The sequence below is a fragment of the Phocoena sinus genome, chromosome 1 (genome assembly GCF_008692025.1).
Source record: "Phocoena sinus isolate mPhoSin1 chromosome 1, mPhoSin1.pri, whole genome shotgun sequence".
Taxonomy (NCBI): domain Eukaryota; kingdom Metazoa; phylum Chordata; class Mammalia; order Artiodactyla; family Phocoenidae; genus Phocoena; species Phocoena sinus.
In genome coordinates, this window is record NC_045763.1 from 69,605,619 (window position 1) to 69,629,898 (window position 24,280).

Consider the following 24,280-nt stretch of genomic DNA (forward strand, 5'->3'; position numbering starts at 1 on the left):
TTCAATTTAAAAAGTGATATGCTATAATGACTGCTTCACATGTTATCTCTTCTGAGAAGTCTTCCCAAAATAACCCCATTTCCACGATGATGATTTCTTTCTTTAAATTTCCTTTGGAGAAAAGAATTAACATTTTTGACTAACTACTGTACTTGGTGCATCATTTATTTATTCATCCAACAATATTACTTGAGTGATTACTACTCGGCAAACTTCAAGGATAATATAGTGAGAGAAAATCCATAAGGTTTTACTCTTATAGAGCTTACAGTCTCCTGAGGGAGACGGATACGAATCAGTTATTGATCAGTCATTCAAACTAACTCCCGTGTAATTATAAATGGAGGAAATTCTTCAAAAAGAAAAAAAAAAAAGGGCTTCTTTGTAGACATATAACAAAAAGATTCATTATAGACCAGTGAGTCAGGGATGACTTTCCTCAGAAAGTGTTGTTTGAATTGATATCTGAAAGGAGTTAACTGGATGAAGGACAGACAGAGGAAAGCCACGAGGAGTGTTTTAGTGTGGAGGTGCTGACATGGGCAGCTACATAGAACTTCTGAGAAACTATAAAGCAGCCAATGTTATTAAAACACAAAAGCCCACGGGAGGGTCATGAGAGATGAGGCGGATCAGCAGACAGGGGCCGGAACATCCAGTGCCTGCAAGGGACAGTGTCCACTTTATCCCTGTTTGTTGAGGCCCAGTATTTGTTGCTCCTGTTGCCCAGTGTTCTGCTCAGTTTAGAATTTACTTGAGTTTTTTGTTTTCCTCTTATTAAGATAAGCTCAGATATGTTTGGCAAGCTCCACCTCCAGCTTCTGCCATGGCTCCTGGGGTACCGTGTGAGAATCATGTGTGTAGTGACCATTCTAACTTTCAAATGTGCCTAAATATGGAAGATAACCAGCAATATGTCACCTCTTTCCAGACCTTATCCAGATATGATGTAAGCATCACCTTTCACCCAAATACGCTCAGGCACAGGTGGCTAAGGACAGTCACCTCCTTCGTATATCGGGGTAGTGGAAGAAGGATTCAAAATGTCTATCATTGGGAATCTATTATTATCATTCAAAATGTCTATCAGGCACGTGGTGCTCTGTTCCAAATAAGTGTTACTCTGTAGAAAAAAAATTACTTTTGAAAACGGCTTTTTGAATAGAGCTGTCTGGAATACATCCAGACTATCTGTATTCCATATACTGATCTATAGTCTGGTATAGTCAGGATTTCAGGTAGGATCTTTTGATTAGTTGTTAGATATGCTTGGCAAGTATTTAGATAAAGCAATACAAAATGGGGAAAGAGACATCTATAGTAGATGAGATCTCCATCATTTTCAGTGAAAAATAATTTATTTTGACATCTTCACTAAGTAAAACAAAGAATTGAAAGTTTATGAATAATTTTTAGAAGGAATGTAGTTGCTGCGTCTCTGACGACCCACCTTGAAACCATTTGTGGAATCTGGGAGATGGAAACAAGTTTTTCATGGACCTAACAAAGATCTACTCCCTTTGGTCTCTTGGGCAAGGCAAGGTGAAAGAATATATGACAGGGAAACAGCACAGAATGTAAACTTGGAAAGCATGAGCTTGCCTCTACCATTCAGTAGGTGGGTGACCCTGAGTAAACTTCTTAATCTCTATAAGCCTTAAAATAAATTCCCACTTATTTGAAATACAGTCAGAATGGTGGCTCTTACCCAAATGAGTGTGAATGAATCTCTAATGAATAAAGGTTGTGCACTAACACTGAACAACTTGGGCTCTCTTTTTGAACAGAAACCATCAGGAGGCATGTTTTTTTCATCAGAAGGAATTGTTAAATGTTCCTTTCTTGGGAAGCCCTGAAACTAGACACAACATTTTTATATGAGAAACAGAAATCAAGACAGACCCATGCAGATAGTCCGTTCTCTCAGAATGAGTAGTTTATATTTTGCAGAGAGTACTGAAGGGGACAGAGGGACATGATACATACTTACAGGGAAGATTAAATATTTTCAGATGTGTAGAACAAGAGCTCAGCAAGTGCTAACAAAGACCGATTCAAATAAGGGCTCACTCTTGTTGCAGACCAACTTGGGTAAGGATGCTGTGTTACACTAAGAGGATGAGCAGAAGTAGAAGAATGATCAGAATATGTAGTGTGCTCTTGGCTAAGGTTACGGATTTTTATGTATTCTTGCTGAGTAGTAGCTTGAAGATTTCATCTGTTAGCTACATAAGAAAGTACATAATTAGCTTTAGCTTAACCGGTTCTCAAGGAATTGGTACACTTCTTTAAAAAGCTATAAATAGTAGAACCCCCATAGGTATTTATAAATAGATAAGTCAAGATTATAGTTACTAGATTTAGTGAAAATCTAGTAAAACATTATCTCTTATTACATGCTATTCCTACCTTAATTTCGATGTATTACTGAAGCTTTTGGGAAGATTAACTGAGATGCTAAAAGGGTTTTGTAAAGATTAAAAGACTACACAAACATAAAGTGAACAATAATTCTAACCGACTGTCTTGCTCTACCAACATCCCTAGTGTTTCCCTCTCACCATTTCATTATGTAACATCCCTCAATGTAAAGCTGCATTTATACGAAAATACCAGGGATGAATTTCACCTTGGCTGGTGAAATTCTAATTAAGCTGGTTATTTCTTATTGGGCTTGAGAGACCCAAGGGGTTTCTTTTTCGATATTTTTTTGGATTGATAAGTTTTATGAAGTTATTCAAATTTTATGAAATTTTTTAGAACAAGTTCCAAGAAGATTATCTGTGAAGGTATTTCCGGTAAGAATATAACTCCCATGAATGGGAATACATTGGAAACTACAAATGTATTATTTATGTTAAGTTCTTTTTTAGCACCACTTTTCCTTTTTTTAAATGCCAGCTACCTGTTTCAAGAAGGTCAGAATAATATGAAAAAGTAGCTAAATGTTATAGGCTCTGAAGTTCTTATTAATACATAATATGGAGAAGAGGGTAGAATACTGAAGTGCCTTGAACCACAGAGGTCACTAAAGATGCATCTAACAAATATGATGCCATTAAATTAACACATGTAATTAAAATGTTATCCATGTAATTAAAATTGTTATCCACAATTTAAAATTTACAATGAATAGTGTTTCTAATATAACTTCAATGGAGTCATCTAAAGGACATTGCCCAAACTATGATTTTAATTCTCTTCCTTATATTTGTGCCATTTAAAGAAAGCTGCAAATGCACTCCTATAAAAGATACTTAAAAACCAAGTCTACACTAGTAGCTCCCAGTCAAGAGATTTAGGAGTATTGCCCCCCATGGGACATTTGGTTGTGTCCGGAGACAGTTTTGGTTGTCATACCCAGGTGGTGATGGTGGAGCTGGTGGTGATGATAGAAGTCAGAGATGCGGCTAAACTTCCATACAGCACAGGTGCCACAACAAAGATTTGGTCCTATGTGTTAATGATGCCATTGTTGCAGAATCTTGGTCTATCATAATTCTTCCTTTCAGTTTATATATTCCTATTTAGCCATTAGACACCACAGTAGATAAAATTATCTAGTGTTGGCAAAAATGTCAGAAAACAGACACTCTTATATATTGTCAATGGAAGTATCAATTGAAGTAAGTGTTTCGGAGGCAATTTGGAAATTTAAAAATCTGCCTCTACTTGCATTTGTACCTTTTTTAAAAATTGAAGTTTAGTTGACTTACAATACTACATTAGTTTCAGGTGTACAACAGAGTGATTTGATATTTTTATACATTATGTACTATACAAAGTTATTACAATATTATTGACTATATTCCCTGTGCTGTACATTATACTTCTAAAAGGCACTTCATAACAAATTTATATAATGGGTATATGTAACTGTATTGAAATGATTCTCTTGCAGTATGATTTGTAAGAAGAAAATCAATAAGAAAGTGATTAAATAAATTAGATCATACTCATAATATGCAATGATAAAAAATGGTAGAATTGTATGTTCTAACAAGGAAGGATGAATATGATACATTGCAGGTTATAAATAATTTGGGTTATTTGAATTTATAATCAAATTTCTTGCTTACATTTATACATATGTATATGCATATTTATGTGCGGTATATATGTATTTGTGTGTGTGTCTGTATGCATAGCAAAGGTCTGGAAAGATACAAAGTAAATATTAAGCAAAAGAGTAGTCAGTCATGAAGAATATGAGTATGTTTTGAAATGTTCACTTTTTACTTTACATAGTCTTGTAATATTTACATTTCTTTCAAGCTTGGGCAATTTGCGAAATTTAAAAAAAAGTAATAAGAATACATCACATAATAATAAATATACATAGACATGTTCTGTTTTGTAAGGCTTATGTGAGGAATTCAGTTTTGAGTAGGTTTTAATAGTTATTTCCTAGTGAAAGGGAATTAAGAGATTGTAGACATAATTTAGAACAATTAGAGGAGACCATCACAAAAAACTGAGTGGAATTCTGGGCAACCTAAAAAGACATGGGTAAAGGAGCAATATAGAAACACTGAATTATAAGAGTTGTGATTTAAATTGAAATGAAAGCTCTCATTTTTTAAAGAAAATGCCTTATTTGGACACAGCTTAATTAGTATTTGCCTCAATCCAGCAAATTAAATTCTTCAATACTGAACATATCTATGAGAAACTTCAATTTCTACTTAAAAGTTAAATTATTTTCACAAACTCTTTATATTTGTGTACTTGAATCTAATCATTTGCACAGTTTTAGTTGAAAGAATTCAGCATGAAAGATTAAAAATACTGAAGAAAAGAAATAAATTATGTAAATTATCTTCAGTCTGCAGCTTGCTTTACAAAGATTTAGAAATCTCTTTCTTGTACAGCTCAATCTTTCAAAAGCATGGCTAGGTCTTTTCATGTATAGTTATAATCTTAACATTCTAAATGCAGTGATTCATAGATGGAATCAGTGGGGTCAGTGGTTCACGCTTCAGAATTCTAAGAGATCCTTAATATTAATGAGTAAACACCTGAGGAGTACTTTTACTTGATCAATGCCAAAAATGTTGCTGCTCAAATACCTAAGTAGTTAACACTTAACAGAGTAAATTGAAAGCTTGAATCTTCCTTTGAAACAACATACCTAGGGGTAGAAAAAGCCACCAGTGCGAACTAATTCAGTGCTTATTCATTTACATATTATCTTAAAGGCATCATCATTATAACTCCAAACCAGACATGCCCCAGGGCTCCATTCATAAAAACAAGCAAATATCATTTACTGGGAATTGGTTCTTACTCTACAGAAGAAATACAAGGATTCCATGTAAGAATTAAACCCATTGCCAGTTGTTCGATAAAAATGTCTTTTCCAAGTACAAGTCTTCCCAGATTTGCTCAGAGAAAGCTGAGAAAGCAATTTTATCTCTCATTTAAAGCCAGGCATAACAAAGTCACCACTAATTATCTATTTAAATTTGAAGGCTCACTTACTTTTTTATCTTTATTCTGGAAAGTAAATACTATTTACTCTATTAAATTTCTATTGCTTCTCTTTAAGACATTTCACACTTTGTTTCATTTCAGTTAACGTTTTCCAGCAGAGTGTACTAGAGACTTTTAACAAATTCCATGTACAAGCACGGTTATCATAATAATATCTTGCTATAATTAAACAAATGCTGTCATATCTTCACCAATATTTAAAAAATTAGGACCTATGCTTATATATATGTATACAGACACACACACACACACACTATACTGGCCAAACCTACAGTACCTTGCATATAAAATTTTGCTGTGCAAATTATGGTTTTAAAATTAGTGTTTTAACTTAATTTTTAATACAAAAGGTAAAGCTAAGAAAGCCAAAGATTGTCCTCCAAATTATTGTGTATTTTCCTTTTTTAATTTTTAAAGAATAGATGCTTTTTCTAAAAAAATTGTTTTGTATTTACTGTATCTTTGTTGTGTTGGGCTGGCATCATTATCTTCATCTTACATGTTAGGAATCCAGAACACAGAACAGTCATAAAGCTTAAGAAAGATCACAGGGTGTTTCTTCTTGCCTTATTTATTACCACGGTCTTTATTAATGGATCAATTAAAATACACAGATCATTATTAAGGATTTGCTACCATCTGTGTTCTGGGGTGATCAGCAAGAGGGCTGGTAGTTTTACAGTGTAGAGTCCACTCATACATAGAGAATGCATTGTGAATGTGGCTCTGTAGAAAATTCGTTTGCAACTCATTGGGCTGTGGCCCCTAAGGTCATGTAATAAGTGGCATTGATTATTGAACAAGTTATGGTCAGTGAATCAAGAGACTCACAGCTCTATGTTGGGTATTTGGATGTGGGAGATGAGTAGTGTAATGCAGACAGAAAATTATCATGTGAAACAAAACAAAGCATTAAAAGTACTATTTCGGGTTTGACTCAAAATTCTATGGGAGCAGGTTGAAGAAAGAGATTAGCTACAAATCTGGAAAGGTTTTCATGAAGTTGTGCAGTAATTAATGATAAGATTTCAGGCAGCAGAGCTTTACACAAGGTTGTAGGATTATTGAGTGCAAAGAACGAAGAAAATATCCAAGGAACGGCAAATATTCTAAAGAGGATAAAGTTCTTAGATGAGTTGTTTTGTGGAGATATGCAGTGTAAGAAAAGGCTGAAAATAGGCAGGGTTCAGCTAAAGTACTGAGAAACTTATACACCAGCCTATGGTATTTGCACTATAGGCAATGGGGAACTATCGGCAACGGGATGAAGAAGGTAGGTCATAGACTCAACTTCATGAGCGTGTGTTCCAGCTCAGGTACTTACTAATTGTTCGGCAAACTGTGTAACCACTCTATGCCCCAATTTCTCCAACTTCAAAATAAAATAAACCACACACACACACACACACACACACATTTTTGAGTTGTTGAAGGATTAAACTAAATGTGCTAATATATGGAGAATGTTTAGCTTAGTACCAGGAATATACAAGAGCTTAATATTAATGTTCTTATTTTTCTTATTAATTGCTCTCATTATGTGAGCTGAGTTAGGAGCAGTTTTTTCTGGATAGATTAAAATGAAATGGTACAGAATGGCAGCAGAAACACAGATTAGAAGGCAACTGAAAAAGTGGCAAGTTAAAATGAAAAGGTGAGCTTTAGATTAAGACAGAACTAGTTTAAAGTTCTAGCCTCATTATTTATTTGTAGATTTCAGTGCCTTGGGCCAATCACCTAACATTTTGAATCAAATTCTATTTTTCATTAACAATAAAATGGGATGATGACAATGTAGGTGATTTAAGGAGACTGAGTATTGAAGTATTAGCTGTCTGTTTTTAAAATTAGTAGCTGCTCAACAAACTGTGAATCTAAAAAAATCCCTTATTATTGTTGTTATTAATACTATAATCTTAATAAGGAATAACAATGACTCAAAGGGATAAAAAAAGGCCTGACTGTGAAAGTAGAGAAGAAATGGATAAGTTTATGGAGGTAAAAATTTGGTAAATAGTTAATGACATGTAGACTAGGGAGTGATGAGTCTATGAAAAGATGGTTCTTGAATATTCTTTTTTTTTTTTTTTTTTTTTTTTTTTTGCGTTACGCGGGCCTCTCAATGTTGTGGCCTCTCCCGTTGCGGAGCACAGGCTCCGGACGCGCAGGCTCAGCGGCCATGGCTCACGGGCCTAGCCGCTCCGCGGCATGTGGGATCTTCCCGGACCGGGGCACGAACCCGTGTCCCCTGCATCGGCAGGCGGACTCTCAACCACTGCGCCACCAGGGAAGCCCCTTGAATATTCTTAATAAAAGACAGATTATGATAATTTTGTGATTTCTGGTACTGCCTTATTTACATTTTGTCTGTGCCCTTTGTTTTCCTTCAAAAGGAATCTGGCACGCTTACAGGGCTGCTTGGGAGACACTTAAGTTCACACTAAGAATCCACTGTATGGAAAGTATACTCTGCTTCTCTCCCCATCCACAAATGAGTTCCTCATCTCCATGATGACTTCCTCTTCCACATCTCACTGGTATCATTTATATTTTATTATATGATATTCTTTGTCATTTGTTTCATCTTGCTTTCTCCTCATTGATACTATAGTGGGCAGGGGGTAATTCTTATATTTCCTTTGTTCTCCCATCATGCCCAGACCACCCAATTAACATGGTGACCTTAATGATATGGACTGGCATCCTGTCCTACCAGAATATCCCCAAACATAGGATGACAATTTTCAATTCAGTAAATCTGTATAGATGACTGTTGGGGTGGCACGGTTGATTCTAGGCTATGTTCCTTCATTGGTAAAGCTCAGCTCCTCTGCTGCTGGGGGCTGGAAGGGTCTGATCAGCTCTTTCGGATGGAGAGAGCTTCACGACATCACTTTGGTTTAGGTTGGTTCTTATTACTGCCGGTAATCTTGGCTTATGTGATGGCTTACACTTAGATGGTATATGCGATTTTTTTTAGTGTTTATAGTATTTCATTTCCATCTTGGCCCCTTCCATTTTTCAGAGAGGGCCAGCCACGCCACCATTCAACATCACCTGTGCTCAGCCTATTTTCTTGCTGTGTATAACTTCACTTGAGCTGACAATCTTCTGGGCAGCACTACAACTTTTCTTCCCCTCTCTAACTTTTTTGTGCTTATAGGATACCTGAAGCCTTTGTGCGTTCGCCCCATCATTTTATTCCCAGGCACACTCTATAATAATCCTTTTCCTCCCTGCTGTCAAGGGGATAGTCCAATAAGCATGCAGCCTGCAGAAAACTAAAAGCAAGTCTAGGCTCTATGTTCACACTTGACCCAAAGTCAGGGGACATATGTCAAGCTGTCATAAAAATTGTTCATATATTGCTCTTGTATATCAAGGAGACATGAAAATTCCACAGTCACATCAATCTGGGATCAAGATGAGAGTTTTACTCTTACTATTTCTGATTCCATTCTTTACAGACCTTTCGGAGTACTCCTTCACAATTTGAACTTGTCTTCATGGAGATGGGGGAGTACTTTTTTTTTTTTTTTTGACTGGCAGGGTAAGGAAAAGCTTTTCATAGAGAACAATGCACTCCCTCAAAGGCCAAGGACTCCTAACTCCGAGACACAACCCTCTCAGCCCCACTCTTTAGTCCCCTTACTGGGCTACAGCTGGTCCTACTGTTTCTTTGAAAGACCCATGGGAAGTGTCAGGTCCAAACTATTGGTGGCTCTTTTTCAAATGTCTGGGTGCTCAATATTTCTTTTACTTTATCTTTGAATGCAATACTATTCTGGGACAACAGGAAAACTTTTACTTAATGTTGTATCATGCAGCTGAATAATAATAGTAATAATAGGCCAGCATTAGCACAGAAATCCAGAGATCACTAGAGTAAAGGAATTCACTTTCATTCAATAATTACTTAAAGAATTTCTGCTGTTTTCAAAGATATAAAAAAGATAAACAGTATTCAGTTTTAGACTCAACCGAAAGGCCTTATCCATTTCTTAAGTAGCCTGACCCTCTAGTTAAATGAATGATTATCATACAGAAACCAGATGGAAGATATATTGGTTCATTAATTTCAGACTAGGACAGTGTGACATTGTTCATTTAGGCTTCTAGGAAAGTTTACAGGACTCATTTTTAGATAAGCCCGTCTAAAGTCTGTCCATCTTACTATAAGATAATCCAAAGTTATCTTTTCCCTTATAGAAGCAAAAGTAAAAAAAAAATAATTTCAGGGAACACTTTCTATTTCTTACTTTAGAGAAATATGCTCCTATTTTTCCTGTTTTCAGGAACTTTTTAGCCCACTACTTTCCTCTAAACTCTAAGAATCACTGATCCAAAGAACTTTCACTTATACAAAACAATATGAGAGATGGTCCACTCTGTAGAGAAGGAATCAGTAAAATTAGAAAATTTAGACAGTGCTTTCACACAAAATACTCATATCAGGGCAACGCATGAAAATGTATGGATGGGACACATTCAGCCTCTATTTTCATGTGGGTTGAAAATTTTGGAATTCTAAATTAACTAACTCTGAAACTGTTTTAGCTGAAATCTTGCCAATGTTTTCTTTTTACATTACTAGATTCACTGTGAGAATTATAAACAATTTTCTGTGATGATTAGGAAATACAGTTACTGAATGCACTTTATTTCACCCACACCATTAAAAAGTAAACCTTGAAGAAAATTCTTTGCTTTGCATTTCAAGTCTTTCTCCATTTAGCAGCTTCCTCACACCCATAAAAACACATGGGGAGGGGCTTCCCTGGTAGCGCAGTCGTTGAGAGTCCGCCTGCCGATGCAGGGGACACAGGTTCGTGCCCCAGTCCGGAAGGATCCCACATGCCGCGGAGCGGCTGGGCCTGTGAGCCATGGCCGCTGAGCCTGCGCGTCCGGAGCCTGTGCTCCGCAACGGGAGAGGCCACAACAGTGAGAGGCCCGCGAACCACAAAGAAAAACAAAAAAAAAAACAAAAAAAAAAACACATGGGGAGAGGAAAAAAATTCAAAAAAGATAGCTAGCTGATGGTCAAAACATATGGGACAAAGTTGTCCAAAATATTGTCACAACTCCTCCATTGACAATTCATTCTATTGTAGAGCCTTGTCAGACCTCCCAGATTCATTGACAGACTATTATATTCAGAGAGGCTTTGAAAACTTACGGCACTTAGAAATGCTCTGGAGACACATAAAAATGACTTTATTTAGACTGGAACATATAACACCTGCCAAATTTGTAGGTTTGAAACCACTTCCAATAAGAATTAAAAGGCCCTCTTCCCAGCTGAAATAGGGCTATCAATATATGACTTGCCTGATCATGGGAAATAGCGGGTTCTTGTCTCTGATGTCGCAATTTAGTTTAAAATCACTTTCGTGATGACAGGGTACATAAGGATGATAAAACTATAAAGATGACAGTCTAATCTTCAAAGATCACTGATCATTGATAAAAGATTAAATAACGTAAACATCTGAAATGCCAGATTATCAGCTGGTTGGCACACTCTCAGTATTGAAGTATGCTGAGATACTACTGATGAGTGAAAAATGCTTTTTCTACACGTAATGCAAAAATACAGCCTCCCAAGAGGGGCAAGTTAATTATAATAGCCTTGAGTTTAAAATGTATATTTTTTCTCAATAGTGATGCAATATATGTCCAGTATTAATAGATGATTTATTGTAAAGTGCTCAAAATTATTTTTCCCCTCAAAGTAATGCCTGATTGTTGAGAATTTTAAGCACCCTTAAACTGTAACTTTTTTTGAATTCTAGCCGCAATTTTATATATACTTACAAGGATGATTAGACATGCTGGTCCTATAAAACTCCAAATAAAGTTGTTTTCTGTGCTAAGCCAACATCTGAAAAGTAAATAAGAGATAAAATCTACGTATATGCTTGTACGTACTTCAACAAAGCAAAATTTTCAATGATATACAAAGCTTATTCAGAATTGCATTCCAAATATTTATGAGATCATCTTAACTTACACTTTGGTGGTGCCATAATACCTATATCCTAATGATGCTGAAAATCCAACTACCACAGCTGGGCTGAGATAGCCAAAGATATAAAAATTCTTGTGCAAAAATCCCTTGTTGTAGATGACTCCTACAACAATGAGATAGAGGTGGATGCCTTCAATGCACATCCATGCAAAGGCAGCTAAAAAGAAGTAATGCAGCAGCCCGGCAATGATGGAACAGAAGAGCTAGAAAGCAAAGAAAGAAACCATAAGCAATGTTTACTTTAACATTATTGTAACATAAAATCTTGACTTTCTCCATAAATTATGCCATTTTATATAATGCTTGGTCACATTAAAATATCCTTGTCAAGTGTCAGTTTTTTAAATTGTACCATTTCCAACTGATTTAAAAGAACTGTGCTTCATCAATGTGAAACATTCACCAGTCCTGTAATAGACCTAAGTTGCTGTTCTCGTCCAGAGATTTATACTTTTTATACACTTACATTATGTGATAAATTGTGGATTAGTCACATGATTATCTCACAGTAACTGTTATGATTTGAGTTGATTTCTGTTTTGGAGCTGCCTTTACTTTCCTTTATCTTAATCATGCTCAAATAATGAAAATTACTGCTAATACTATGTTAAACAAAACATTATAAATAATTAAGAGAAGGCACTGAAGTTACAAAACAGGCAAATGATGATATATTTTACAAAAATATCCATTATATGATCACTTGAAGTTACAAGATTATCAGGTAAATTTGAGATGGATTTCAGTTAAATATTATTTATTAGTATTGACTTCACACTTAGAACTAGAGTTAGGCTTATAGGAAATAACAAAATGTAATAGTTATACACTTCTGTAGTAACAGAACTAACACAATCTATTACTGGTGGGATAACACAACATTTACATACTGCACTTAATAAAATAGAGTATAATTGAAACATAATGAGATTACCTACTAAAATATATTCGAGAGTACTATATAAGGTTGGGGATGGTGATTAAAATTTGGGAAACACTGCAGTGAGGAAGTGAGATTTGAAATACGGCTTTAAAATGGGAAGAATTTGATAGGTGAAATAGAATTGAAAATAAACACTGGTGAAATAGAATTGAAAATAAACACTGTAACGAATAGTTTTGTGGTGAGGATGATGGTGGGGTGAAGCTGAAGGAGGAATTGGGCTTTGGAGGATAGTGGGAGGTACACAGAATTGACACGTGTTATAAATACCACTGCAAAACAAACAAACAAAAACATACGGAGTTTACAGTCTTCTGTAGGCTATTTAAAATAGGTGCTTTATGGCATCTACTTCAGAAGAAAACCTTGATAACTGATGGTTAGTCTCAGTACTTGAAAGATGACTAGTAAGTATGGAAATATGGAGGCAATTTAATGTTTTGTAGCCATGTTGATGCACTTCTCTGGTCTCCAGCTGCAGGGCGGGCTGCAGCTGCTATACAGGAAAGCCACTGATGTGCTCACGTTCCCTGATGGCTGCTGACAGCCGTTGACTGAGCACAGCAAGACATTCCTGTTCTTGAGAGACCTGCCGGGTGACTTTGGCTGAGGGTCTTCTCAAAGGACTCCTTGACAGGCAAACTGGGCTTTCCTTAGAACTGCACTGCTGTGTAAAGCGCTTCTACTCACTCTTCCTTTCACCTTTCTTTCCTTCACTCAGGCTCAGGCCTGCATCTTGGTCTGATGGCTCTCCAAGTCTCTCTCTTCCCATTTTCTCTCACAGCCATTTCGCTTAATAAATTTATTGATTGTTTTATCCCACTTGAGTGTCTGCTTCGAGGATGACCCAGACTAGCTCAAGATGGGAACTATTTGATAAGGCTCTAAATCAATAATGGTGGAAAATGGTTAGAAAAGTGCCTTTACTAGGTTGAGCTAATTCATCATATTTCAACCTATGAACCTTAGCCACTTTTGTGTTCCATCCCTGTCTTGAGATAAACATTTTTTCCAACTCTCTCTCTCTCCCCTCTCTCTCCCCTCTTTTTGTTTAACGCCCATGGAAAAACAAACCAAAACAAAACAAAAAACAAAATAAGGTTATTTCTTCAGTTTGTTGACAAGTTTTTGCAGTTCATCATAATGAGGGCCACTGTGGTTAATGGAATTACTAAGCAAGTTGTTCAGATATATTAGCATTCTCAAACTTAGAAACCACCTTAAGAACAAAGTATATCGAGTATTTGCCCCATTAAGCCCTTAATTCCAATTCATGTTTCTATGACATATATATTTAGGAAAGTAAAAATTTAGAAAATAAAAGTAGAGAGTAAGGGAGATCTACATACCTTATTAGTATTTGTATTGATCCCAACAAGAAAAACAAGTTCAGCAAGGAATAGGCTACAGCAGAGATTTTTGTGAATTGTTGTCCTGGTGCTTTGAATTTCACTGAAGAACCAGAAGGTAAAAATGCATATGGCAAGGCAAATCAGTGAAATAATTATTCCTAGTTGAGTGATCCTTGTAAGAATATTATAATCTTTAATACCCTAAGGGAAAATAATAATACAACTGTTAAAAGAATAACTCAGTAGCTCATCAAAAGAACTACAACATATAATGAACTTCCCTTTTTGGTGAAACATTAAACTGTTCCTAAAATGTAAAAATACAAACGTGCATTTAGATGAGAACATTTTGTACTTTTGAAAATGTTCAACATTCAGAAAATCTGATATAAATCAGGTAGCACTTTAAAAGTTCTGTAATTAGTGATTTTTTTTTCCCTAAGCATAGTATATATTAGTACATGGTTTAACAATGTTATCACCATCAGTTTCTTGATATTAGAAAGGCAATTCATTATTGTAATGTGAAAATGGTTAATTAAAGCAGCTTTATCAGTGGTAAGAACAAGTAATTTCTATGCAGTAATTCATTTAAACACATTAAACAAAGGTATCAGAAATGCTGAATATGTAGAATAACAAAACAGTATAGTTGCGAGACTTTGAAATTGGAAAGGATGGTTTCACTCTAACCAGATGGTTTTAAGAGGCATCTTTATTTAACATTCAGAAAAAAAATCATCTTTGTTACTGACATTAGGGTTAGGCAGATTTATTTAATCATGATATGTATTTGATGGATTTTAAGTATTGTATGGAAATGAGCCTGTAATCTAAAGATTCCAATACAAGGATATAAAATAAAAACCTATATAATGTAAAAGCAAGATATTACTGATATAAAATACATATTATGAAGCTATTCACCTTAGAAAGATTTTTCATGTTTAAAAATCTTGTGGGGTTCTACATTATTAAAACATGGTATTTTGTTATGAATGTGCTAATACTTATTGACCAGGTATCAAATATTTTTAATGAATTTGTCATCAGTAAAAATAAACTTTCAATACAAAGGCAAAAGCCCTTGAAGTCCATGATACTTTAAAATGTATAAATGGTCCTTAAAAGCTGCATTAAAAACTAAGAGTCAATGGATAGATATTTAATACACAATCTACTAGATATTATAGATTAGGTAAGTCTTACACTAAGAATAACCAAAGATCCAAACTAGATATGTCATAGAAGGCAGGTAAGAAAAGAAAGACTAAAAAAAAGGTAATGTTGAGATTGTATCAGTAAATTAAATATGCTATTTATACCCAAAGAAAACATATAAAAATTAAATATTCTCTTGAATGACATAAAGAAGAAGAAAAAACAGATTTATAAATATGAATTGGAAAATTGGCTTACAATAGAAGAACCAGAAGACATCAAAATTGCAAAATGTGTCAGGTGGTTACAGCTGCATGAGGTGTGGGTCACATTTGAGTATGTCACCTCACAGCCCTCCGAAGACCAGCTGCCATTCATGGTGTCAGGTAAGTAGTTCCAAAATGCACATTGACTCCTATACTTATCTGTGGTCTGAAAAAGAGACATTTTACTGACAGGAAAAAGAGAAAAATTTACACATACGACATCGTTTTGGTTATATTTAAAATACCATTTTGCATAGCAATATAATTAAAACCATGCCTAAAAAGTAAAGCATAAAATCAATGCTAATAAGTGAATGCTACTGTTGTGTGAAAAAACTGAAGTTTATACTGCAATCATGCTATATTTTATCAATCCTGTGTCATGCATTTGTGAGAATTATTGTCAATTGAGATCATGTAGGTCATTTAGAATGGTGCATGACATATCTCATTATCTTCGATAAATGTTTATTGGATATACACTAGATATTAGTCATTGATCCAGGTGCTAAAAATACAGCACTGAACAAAACAAAAAAAGTGTTTGCGTTTTTTTTTTTTTTTTTTGCGGTAGGCGGGCCTCTCACTGCTGTGGCCTCTCCCGTTGTGGAGCACAGGCTCCGGATGCACAGGCTCAGCGGCCATGGCTCACGGGCCCAGCCGCTCCACGGCATGTGGGATCTTCCCGGACCGGGGCACGAACCCGTGTCCCCTGCATCGGCAGGCGGACTCTCAACCACTGCGCCACCAGGGAAGCTCCGTGTTTCCGTTATTGACCTTACATTCTAATGAGGAGATAAGAAATTATTAAACAAAATAAATAAGCTAGGGAAAGGAGAACAGAAGTAATCTGAGGAGGCTTTTCCTAAGAAATGACATTTAAGCAAATACTTCAATTAAGTGAGAGTGTGAGTCCTAAAGACTTGGGAACAGAGGGTTCCGTACAGCTTGAATAGAAAATGGAAAACCTCTGAAGTGAGACTCAATGAAGGTCTTCCAGAAACATCTAGATGCCAATGCAGTTCAAGCAATGAATGAGGTAAAGGGTACTGAGTGTAAGATCAGAGATAGACAGGGGCTGATCAAATAGACTACAGGAAGGTTGTTCAATAAATAGCAGAGTTCTCCTTATCATATATTAATATTAACTAATCATAACACAATACTTAATGCACTGTAAGTTTTAATAAGTTACTCATAGAATGCTGTATACCTATGCTTGTGTCTTGTAGAAATAAAAACTGTTTACAATTATATAACAATTTATAGTTAACTAGGTGCTTTCTTACCTACTTTGTTTAATTTGATCCTCAAAAGAGCCCTGTGAGTGGGTATTGTGTTGAGAGACCAAGAGATGTCAAAAAAAATATGCAAGACTAATCATTGATAAGTGGAGTAAAACAGAACCAAATGCAAATCTTCAGACAACTATTCATTAAAGAAAATATTAGTTGAGTATCAAATATAGGCACTGTGCTAGGAGCCACGGATTCTTAGTTGAAAAGATAAAGCATCTGCCCTCAAGGATGACAGAAGCCCAGATGATTTTAATACAATTAGACAGTTGCTTTAATGGCCTATATAGAAAATCCAACACTTAGATCAATAGTTGGAGCACTGGCCATTTCGATTGGAGTAAGTCTAGGAAGACAGTGATTGAACTAAAATTGGAGAGATGACAAGAAATTTTTCAAAGAGGTCACGCTATGTGAAGAAAATTGAAACTCTACATCCAGTTGCCCCAAAACTGCCAGGAAAATACCCAATCCCACTCTTGTTAAAAAAACAAACACACAGATAAGCTAGAGGAGCCAGAAAGACTCTAGAATTGAGGAACTAGAGTCAGCTGAGAGTGCATCACTCAAAAAACAGGGGTTAAGTGAGGGTCTGTCTACATGCTGAGCACCCACCATTGCCCACCACTTTCTTTTTATCCTCCTAATCCTTGTAGTGAGCTTCTGTCTTTAGGCATGAGACTAAAAGGTTTCTGAGAAACTAAAGGCCGAAGAGAAATGACTTTTAGGTAGTGGTCTTCAGGATCTTCCAGTGCAATGGCCAGAAACTAGCCTGATGATAACCCTCTAGGGAGGCACACCACTGCCACAAGCCACCTGAACACACAATCATCTTTCAAATGTCTCATTATTAGATATGGGTGGATGGCCATGAACCACCAGACCTCCGAGGACACACTCTACCATGAAAGACAAAGAACAAAAAGCCAACAAGCCAAACAGAGGAAATCACGAGCAAAATAATGTAGGGAGTAGAACACAGGTTTTTTTTTAAATATAAATACTACCACAGAGAAATACTGCACCCATGAAACAAAAGTAGAGTTCAAAAAATAAGGGTGCTCTGTTATAATTAAGTATAAAGTAGAAATAAAATATGTTAGCAGGAAAAAAAAATGTAAAGGAAAACTTAAAATGAAAAAAAAAAAAGACCTTAGAGGCTCAGTTGGAGAGTCCAATATTTACATAAGAATAACAAGAGAAGAGACCAGAGATACTGGAGAGGAAGAAATTAGCAAAGAAATAATAATAGAAAATTCCCTAAAACTGAAGACCATACATTTTCAGACTGAACAGACTCACATAAATGCCTAGTACAATTAATAAAGAAAGATCCACACCAAGGTTCATCTTTGATTGAATCCTGAGAATAAAGATAAGATCTCAAAAGTTTGAGAGAAAGAGACAGATCACTTGCAAAAGAATGCAAATTTTAAGTAAAATATTAATTGCATGAAACTTCCCCAGGTTAACCTGGAAAGCTAGAAAAAAATGAGCAAGGTCTAGAAAATTCTGAAGAAAAAATTATTCACAATTTATAACTCTATACCATGGAATTTATCTAAGTGTACGGATAAGATAGAAATATAGTATATACTTAGCTAAAAAGGTAATGCAAGAGCTCAAAAACTTGACTTTCTGGGCACCTTTCTCAAGAGTCACTGGAGAATATGCCACCAAAATATAGAGATAAACCAAGAAAGAGGAATCGTTGGTTCAAGGAAACATTGAATCTGACACAGAAGAGAGGAGAGTTGCATGCCCAGGATGACGGTGACAGAGATGTCCAGGCTGATAGCTATACAGAAGGCAAAGGGTAGACCATCCAGACAGGATCAAGTTCACAGAGGCCTAACAAGGATGTCTCCAGAACATTAATTTAGCTGATAATCTTATGTATTTGAATGTTTTATAAGGAGATTTATAGTACTGTCAGAAAGTTTGGGGACTAATTAGTAATGGATAAATAGAAATCTAAGCAAGCTAAATTAAGGAAATTTACTAACACCAGGAAAATTGTTCAGCCTCATGATTCAGCTGTGTATAACACATTGAAAACTGATTTAACCCAAAATTTGATGAAGCATGGGAGGATGAATAGTTGGGGGAGTGTGTGGATCACAGGGGAGGACATGTATAAGAAAATTAAATCCACATTTTCTATAGATGAAGGCAATAGATCATATCTATTTTTTAAAAGCTTAAAAAAATAAGAGGAGTTATTAAGTTTGGGGTGAAAGAGATAGAGGGTCAATGGAAAATGCTCTCCCATTTTGTAGGAGGCCAGAAACTTCAGCCTATTTGTTAGCTGAGACACTGGGACCAATGTGGAGACATCCAGGAAAGTTGAGGTAATGGACAAAGCTTAATTTCTTGGGAGGTAGGTGGGGGAGTGATTCAGAGAACAGCATCAGGCAGGAGAGTATCTTAGCTGTGGAAGAATGGATTCTGGAGAAAAACTGTGGGTATGAAACTTTGTTCTACCAGTTGTTACTGAGTGACCACGGGCAAGGCATTTAATCTTTCAGAGTCTCAGTATCCTCATCTGTGAAATGGAGATAACAGTACATACCTCATAGGGTTCTTGTGGGAGTTAAAGTAAATAACTTAGAGCAAAGCATGTTTCCATATAAGCATTATTAAAGTATTGGTTGCTATAATTATTATCATTATTATTATCTGTATTATTATAACAACTATAATTAATATTTCTCTACAGTAATGAAGTATATACTAGTTGGTGAAGTTGCAATTATCAGGGAATCAGGAAGTGGAAGGTGTTACATATGAAATAACTTTAATTTTCCTAGAGAATAAAATGGTATCCAAATTTTATTCTCAGAGGGAAGCAATTGATTAGGTAAATGTATTGTCAGAGGAAAGAGATGAAATTTCAGAGTGGTCATTGCTTTGAATGGGAAAATAATTTGAACAGAGAAGAAGATTAAGGACAATCAAGTTTTCTCATTAAGTATGGTGAAGAACTCTTGTGTAAATGTGTGTTTTGTTTTGTTGCTATGTCAAACAGAGATGGGAGAAGTGGGTTGTCCTTGGCACCTCTTCAGCTGCCAAAACATTCCACTGGTAAAAACTGTAGAAAAACCATAAGACCATGTAAAAGAACAATGTTTGTTTTCTAGTATCAAAAGGTCATTTGCATTTAGCATCTGAAAATATCTAAATTTAGTTTCCATTCTTAAAACATTTCACACCTTCTTTTTCCCTCAACAGAATGCCCACCATTGTTTAGGTTTGACCTACTATTTACTTGCAATTTCTATACATTTTGTTTCTCTCTACATCAGATGTCTGTCTTTACAGTGACACATTTGTACTGTATGGAAGCATATAGAGTGGCCCCTCGATATTCACAGGGGAGTGATTCCAGGGCCCCTGCGCATTCCGAAATCCACGGATACTCAAGTTACTTTCGTAAAATGGAGTAGTATTTGCATATAACCTATGCACATCCTTATGTATACTTTAAATCATCTCTAGATTACTTATAAAACTCAATACAATGTAAATGCTATGTAAATAGTTGACGGGCTGCAGTAAATTCAAGTTTTGCTTTTTGGAACTTTCTGGAATTTTGTCCCTTGAATATTTTCCATTTGCGTTTGGTTGAATTCATGGATGTGGAACCTGTGGATACGGAGGGCTGACTATATGTTCTTTTAATCCCCTGTTTCCCATAAACATGCAAATACAATTGCCCAGCTTCAAGGTTCTCCAAATAGAGTTTCTGAGGCACTTTAATTATGTACTAGGATTGAAATTCAATTGAAAGCCCAACAAACCATTAACTGTAAAAATGCAGCAAACAATATGATTTTGAGTTTCCCCTTCACTTTTAGGTCTATAAAAACCCTAAATACTTAGTTATTTCTAATCATTTTTTTTTTATTGTATAGTTTTAATTATACATGGGTTTGAAAAAAGATTTAGAATAACAATAAAAGAGTAAAGTGTTCTCAGATAATTTCTTTATGAAATATTATGAACTTCTCTATGATTTTATTTTAATCGGCACCCAAATCCCTGCAAGTATTATTTTATATGACAATTAACCAAACACCTCCCTCATTATACAAGTAACATTTATCTCTTTAATACTTTTTTATAACTTCTTCCTTGAAGGGCCGGAGACTTCCAAAATGAACAATGTACTTAAAAATAAAACTAAATTGTAGCTTAATTTCAGATAATCAAATACATAAAATTCTTTGGTATTTATTATAAAATTTAAAGAGCGCTGAAAGTACAAAAATATTTTATAGAAAAATTAGTTGAAACCACTTTACTCTTTTATTTCAATTTTGAATTTGCATTTTTAAACTCAAGAACTCACATACAATTAAAGTGACACTACAAAAACATGTTCATTTCTCTGAATGCTTCACAATTATAATCAATAGTCAACAGAAACACAACTTACCTTTATGTGATTTAATGTAAATGTTATTTTTTCGAATTCATACAATGTGGGTGGGTTTGAGCTAATTGAGACTGAAATTACTGAAGAGATGACTCTTCCCTCCTCTTCAGCTTTATCATAACTTTGAGGTTCCAATAAGATGTTGTCAGACGATGAAAATAGAGGACCAATACTCTTATAATATAAAAATGCAACTGCAACACTGCCTGTCAATCAAATAAGTGTATTCAGTGAAATTCTTAAAATAAACATAAAAATTGACCAAAGGGAGTCATACGAATTCCCAGATACTGAAATGTGGGTCATAATATATCTATGCTTACATCATCCAACCATATTAAGACATATTCTCTGACCTCTGTGACTCTGAAACTGATTGTGGACTGTAGCATTCCCTTGGCACAGACTATATTTAGGAGAAAAATAGTCCTAGATAAATTTACATCCAAGTGCTGACTAAGAACCAAGGAGTAAAGTATATTCACTTGAAAAATAAAATTTTGACTTACTACTTTGCTGGGAAAATATATGAATTAGAAAGATATTGGGAGAAAATTATCACAGATTTACAGTATTAGGAAAGTTTAGAATTGAAAGAGTTGTGAGATGCCACTGAGTTCAACATCATGCCCACTGAAATGCTTCCTCTTTAAATTCATGACATATAGTTATGTCGACACAGCATAGGGAATTTATTGCCTTTCGAGGCAGCCATTTATTTGAACCCCTGACACTCCCCAAATGCAGCACATCAGCACATAACCAGATACTAGAAATGTTACCTGATCAGTATAGACTATCACGTGCCTATTTTTCCCTTAGCCTGGACACTACACCTATTTTAACGGATCTCAAATTGCCTTGGTTTTTGAGATCATTATCAGCAGCTCATTATCACTGATATTAAGTGTGTGTGAACAACTCAACATGGACAACTATTATCTTTTAAAATTCCTGTTGTCACTTAGGTCACATTCCTTCTCTGTTGTACAGAATTACGGACAGTAAATTGAGGAATTTATATTCAGAATTTACTCTTGGAGTTAGAAGTTCTGGTTTTAGTCATTTCTCCTACTTGTGTGTCCCTGGGTAAACTTGAGTTTTCTCATGTATAACATGGTGGTAGTGATATTCCCTCTGGCTATTTACTAGGATAAGGTGGAGACCAAATGAAATTATACGATAGTCTTCCATAAAATTTAAGATGCTATATTAATATGATTATTGTTATACTTATTAACTAGAAATGTTATATGTTTGCTTTAGATACTTGGACAAATTAGGAAGAACTCTATCATATTCATTTTCCCTCAAATTTGTGACACCAGCAAATAATTTGAAAAGCATAAATTAATCAAAATCATTAATACAAATGTTGATAATGTCATCAAAAACAAAGGTCTGTGATATAATGCTGGAACCATCCACATCACAATATCACACTAATAGCTACTATTCTTTGGATATGGTTATGTGAGCTAGAAGTTGCAAAAATGTGTCACTATTCACATTTTCTATCTTAGTATAAAAAGGCACCCCAAGATACTGCTAAGAGCCTTGCTGAAATTCAGATACATTACACATTTTCCTAAACTGCCAGCCCAGAAAACTTGTATCAAAAAAATAATGTAAGTATAACATGGTTGGGCTAGTGAAATTGTGATGGCTCCAGATGACAACTAGCCCAGCATGTGCTATGGACAGACCAGGGATGGAAGCAGAACCTGGTAAACCTCTTAGTCCAGCTAATGAACCAGTTCATGCAACAGCAACTTCTCAGAGGTTGTAGTAGTGGGTGGTCCAAAATCAAATGAAGCACCAAAGAGATAACGTGGATTTAAAAATCTATCACTCTGATACTTTCTAAAGGAAAATATTTATTTAACATCAGTTTTTGACTTTGGGTAAAAGGAGACTCATGCCACGTAGAACGGTCCAAAATCCCTTTTTAATCTTTTTCTGAATATTGATCCAGTATTTGTTCATTCTTTTTAAATCATTTGGAACCTATTTTAATTCCCATGATTTCTCACTAATTCTAGGCCTGATCTAGCTTTTAACTCTCATATCAGATCTGTACCTATTTTCAGTAAACTAGGGGTTCATTCACTAATAATAGGCACTAAAATTCAGTATATAAAAAAGATTAAAAATCCATCTGTGCCACCCTTATTTTCCTCCTAATGATACTATGCAGCTTTTAACTAATGAATGTTTTTATTAAGGAAGTTTGTCAATAAATGAATAATCACATGTAGACATCATTGAGTGGGTTTGATCAGTTTCTTACACTTGTCCTTATTTTGAAGATTCAACCTTGAGGAAAATAAATTTTCTCCCTCTGCTTTCTTGAGAGCTGATATTACTGTCCCTTTCAAATGTCAGCGTTTGCATGCGTGATTATGAAATGTAACAAAACTACCATACACTAAGACACGATCTCTTCAAGATATTAATTCCATGACAATTTCATCATCTGTCACTATGATAAGTATTTTCAATGTCTTTATTCTCAACTTCCAAATACTACTCAAATTGTCTTTGAAAATACAACAGTTTAACACATTCTTTGGATTTGCTCCTAAATATTACGTGTGTGCTTGGTTAATTAGAATATGATGTAATGGGGTAAGAGCCATGGGTTCAATGGCAGTATGGCTTAGTTATTTTTGTTTTTTATGGCCATCTGTTTCTTACTTTTGAATAAATAATGACAAGAAAAAATGGAAAGGATAATATCAATGGATTAGAAAAAAATTCCCACATTAGTGCTGTAAAATTTTTTTTAAAAAGATGGTATTCTGAGAGGGAATGTGCAACAAGCTTTTTAACAGTAAAGACAACATATTTTTTAATGAAGTGATGTCTGTAAAAGTGACATATGTGTGTTATTGTATATATTTTCCGTTTGTACGTATGACCATCCACAATGCTTTGTGAAAATATTATAATTCATGTTTTATAGGTAATATATTTGACCTATATGTGAACAGCACCAATTCTATTATCAGCAGAGATTTTTTTTTTTCTAAGTGCATTGCACTACGAGAGCAGATAAATGGTTAAATTAAAATAGCAGCTTCTAGTTTGCCTGTGGTTAGGTGACAAGGGAAAGCTGGTCAGGGCTGATTTCTTTGTTACCTCCTTCTCTTCAAGTCTTAGTTCTGTACTATCTGTTGATGTACATAGAGACAAACCCGTTAGCTTCTTGTGCCTTAGTTCCATTATCCATAAAATGAGGCCATTAGGTTAGATAATCGTAAAGTCACTTGCTAGTACTAGCATTCTCTGGTCCCATTTCTTA

General features: G+C 35.2%; 1 protein-coding gene across 3 annotated transcripts in view; it reads right to left on the minus strand.

Moving 5' to 3' along the window:
• The window catches only part of ADGRL4 (adhesion G protein-coupled receptor L4), a 121,928-nt gene that overhangs the window by 19,275 nt on the left and 78,373 nt on the right, over positions 1–24,280 (minus strand). For all 3 annotated transcript variants that reach the window (XM_032647622.1, XM_032647629.1, XM_032647638.1), the window contains 5 exons: positions 20,977–21,182; positions 15,236–15,409; positions 13,814–14,017; positions 11,504–11,724; positions 11,308–11,374 (listed from right to left, as the gene is read on the minus strand). In XM_032647622.1, the coding sequence (XP_032503513.1) occupies positions 11,308–11,374; positions 11,504–11,724; positions 13,814–14,017; positions 15,236–15,409; positions 20,977–21,182 (872 nt within the window). The remainder of the gene's footprint in view (positions 1–11,307; positions 11,375–11,503; positions 11,725–13,813; positions 14,018–15,235; positions 15,410–20,976; positions 21,183–24,280) is intronic.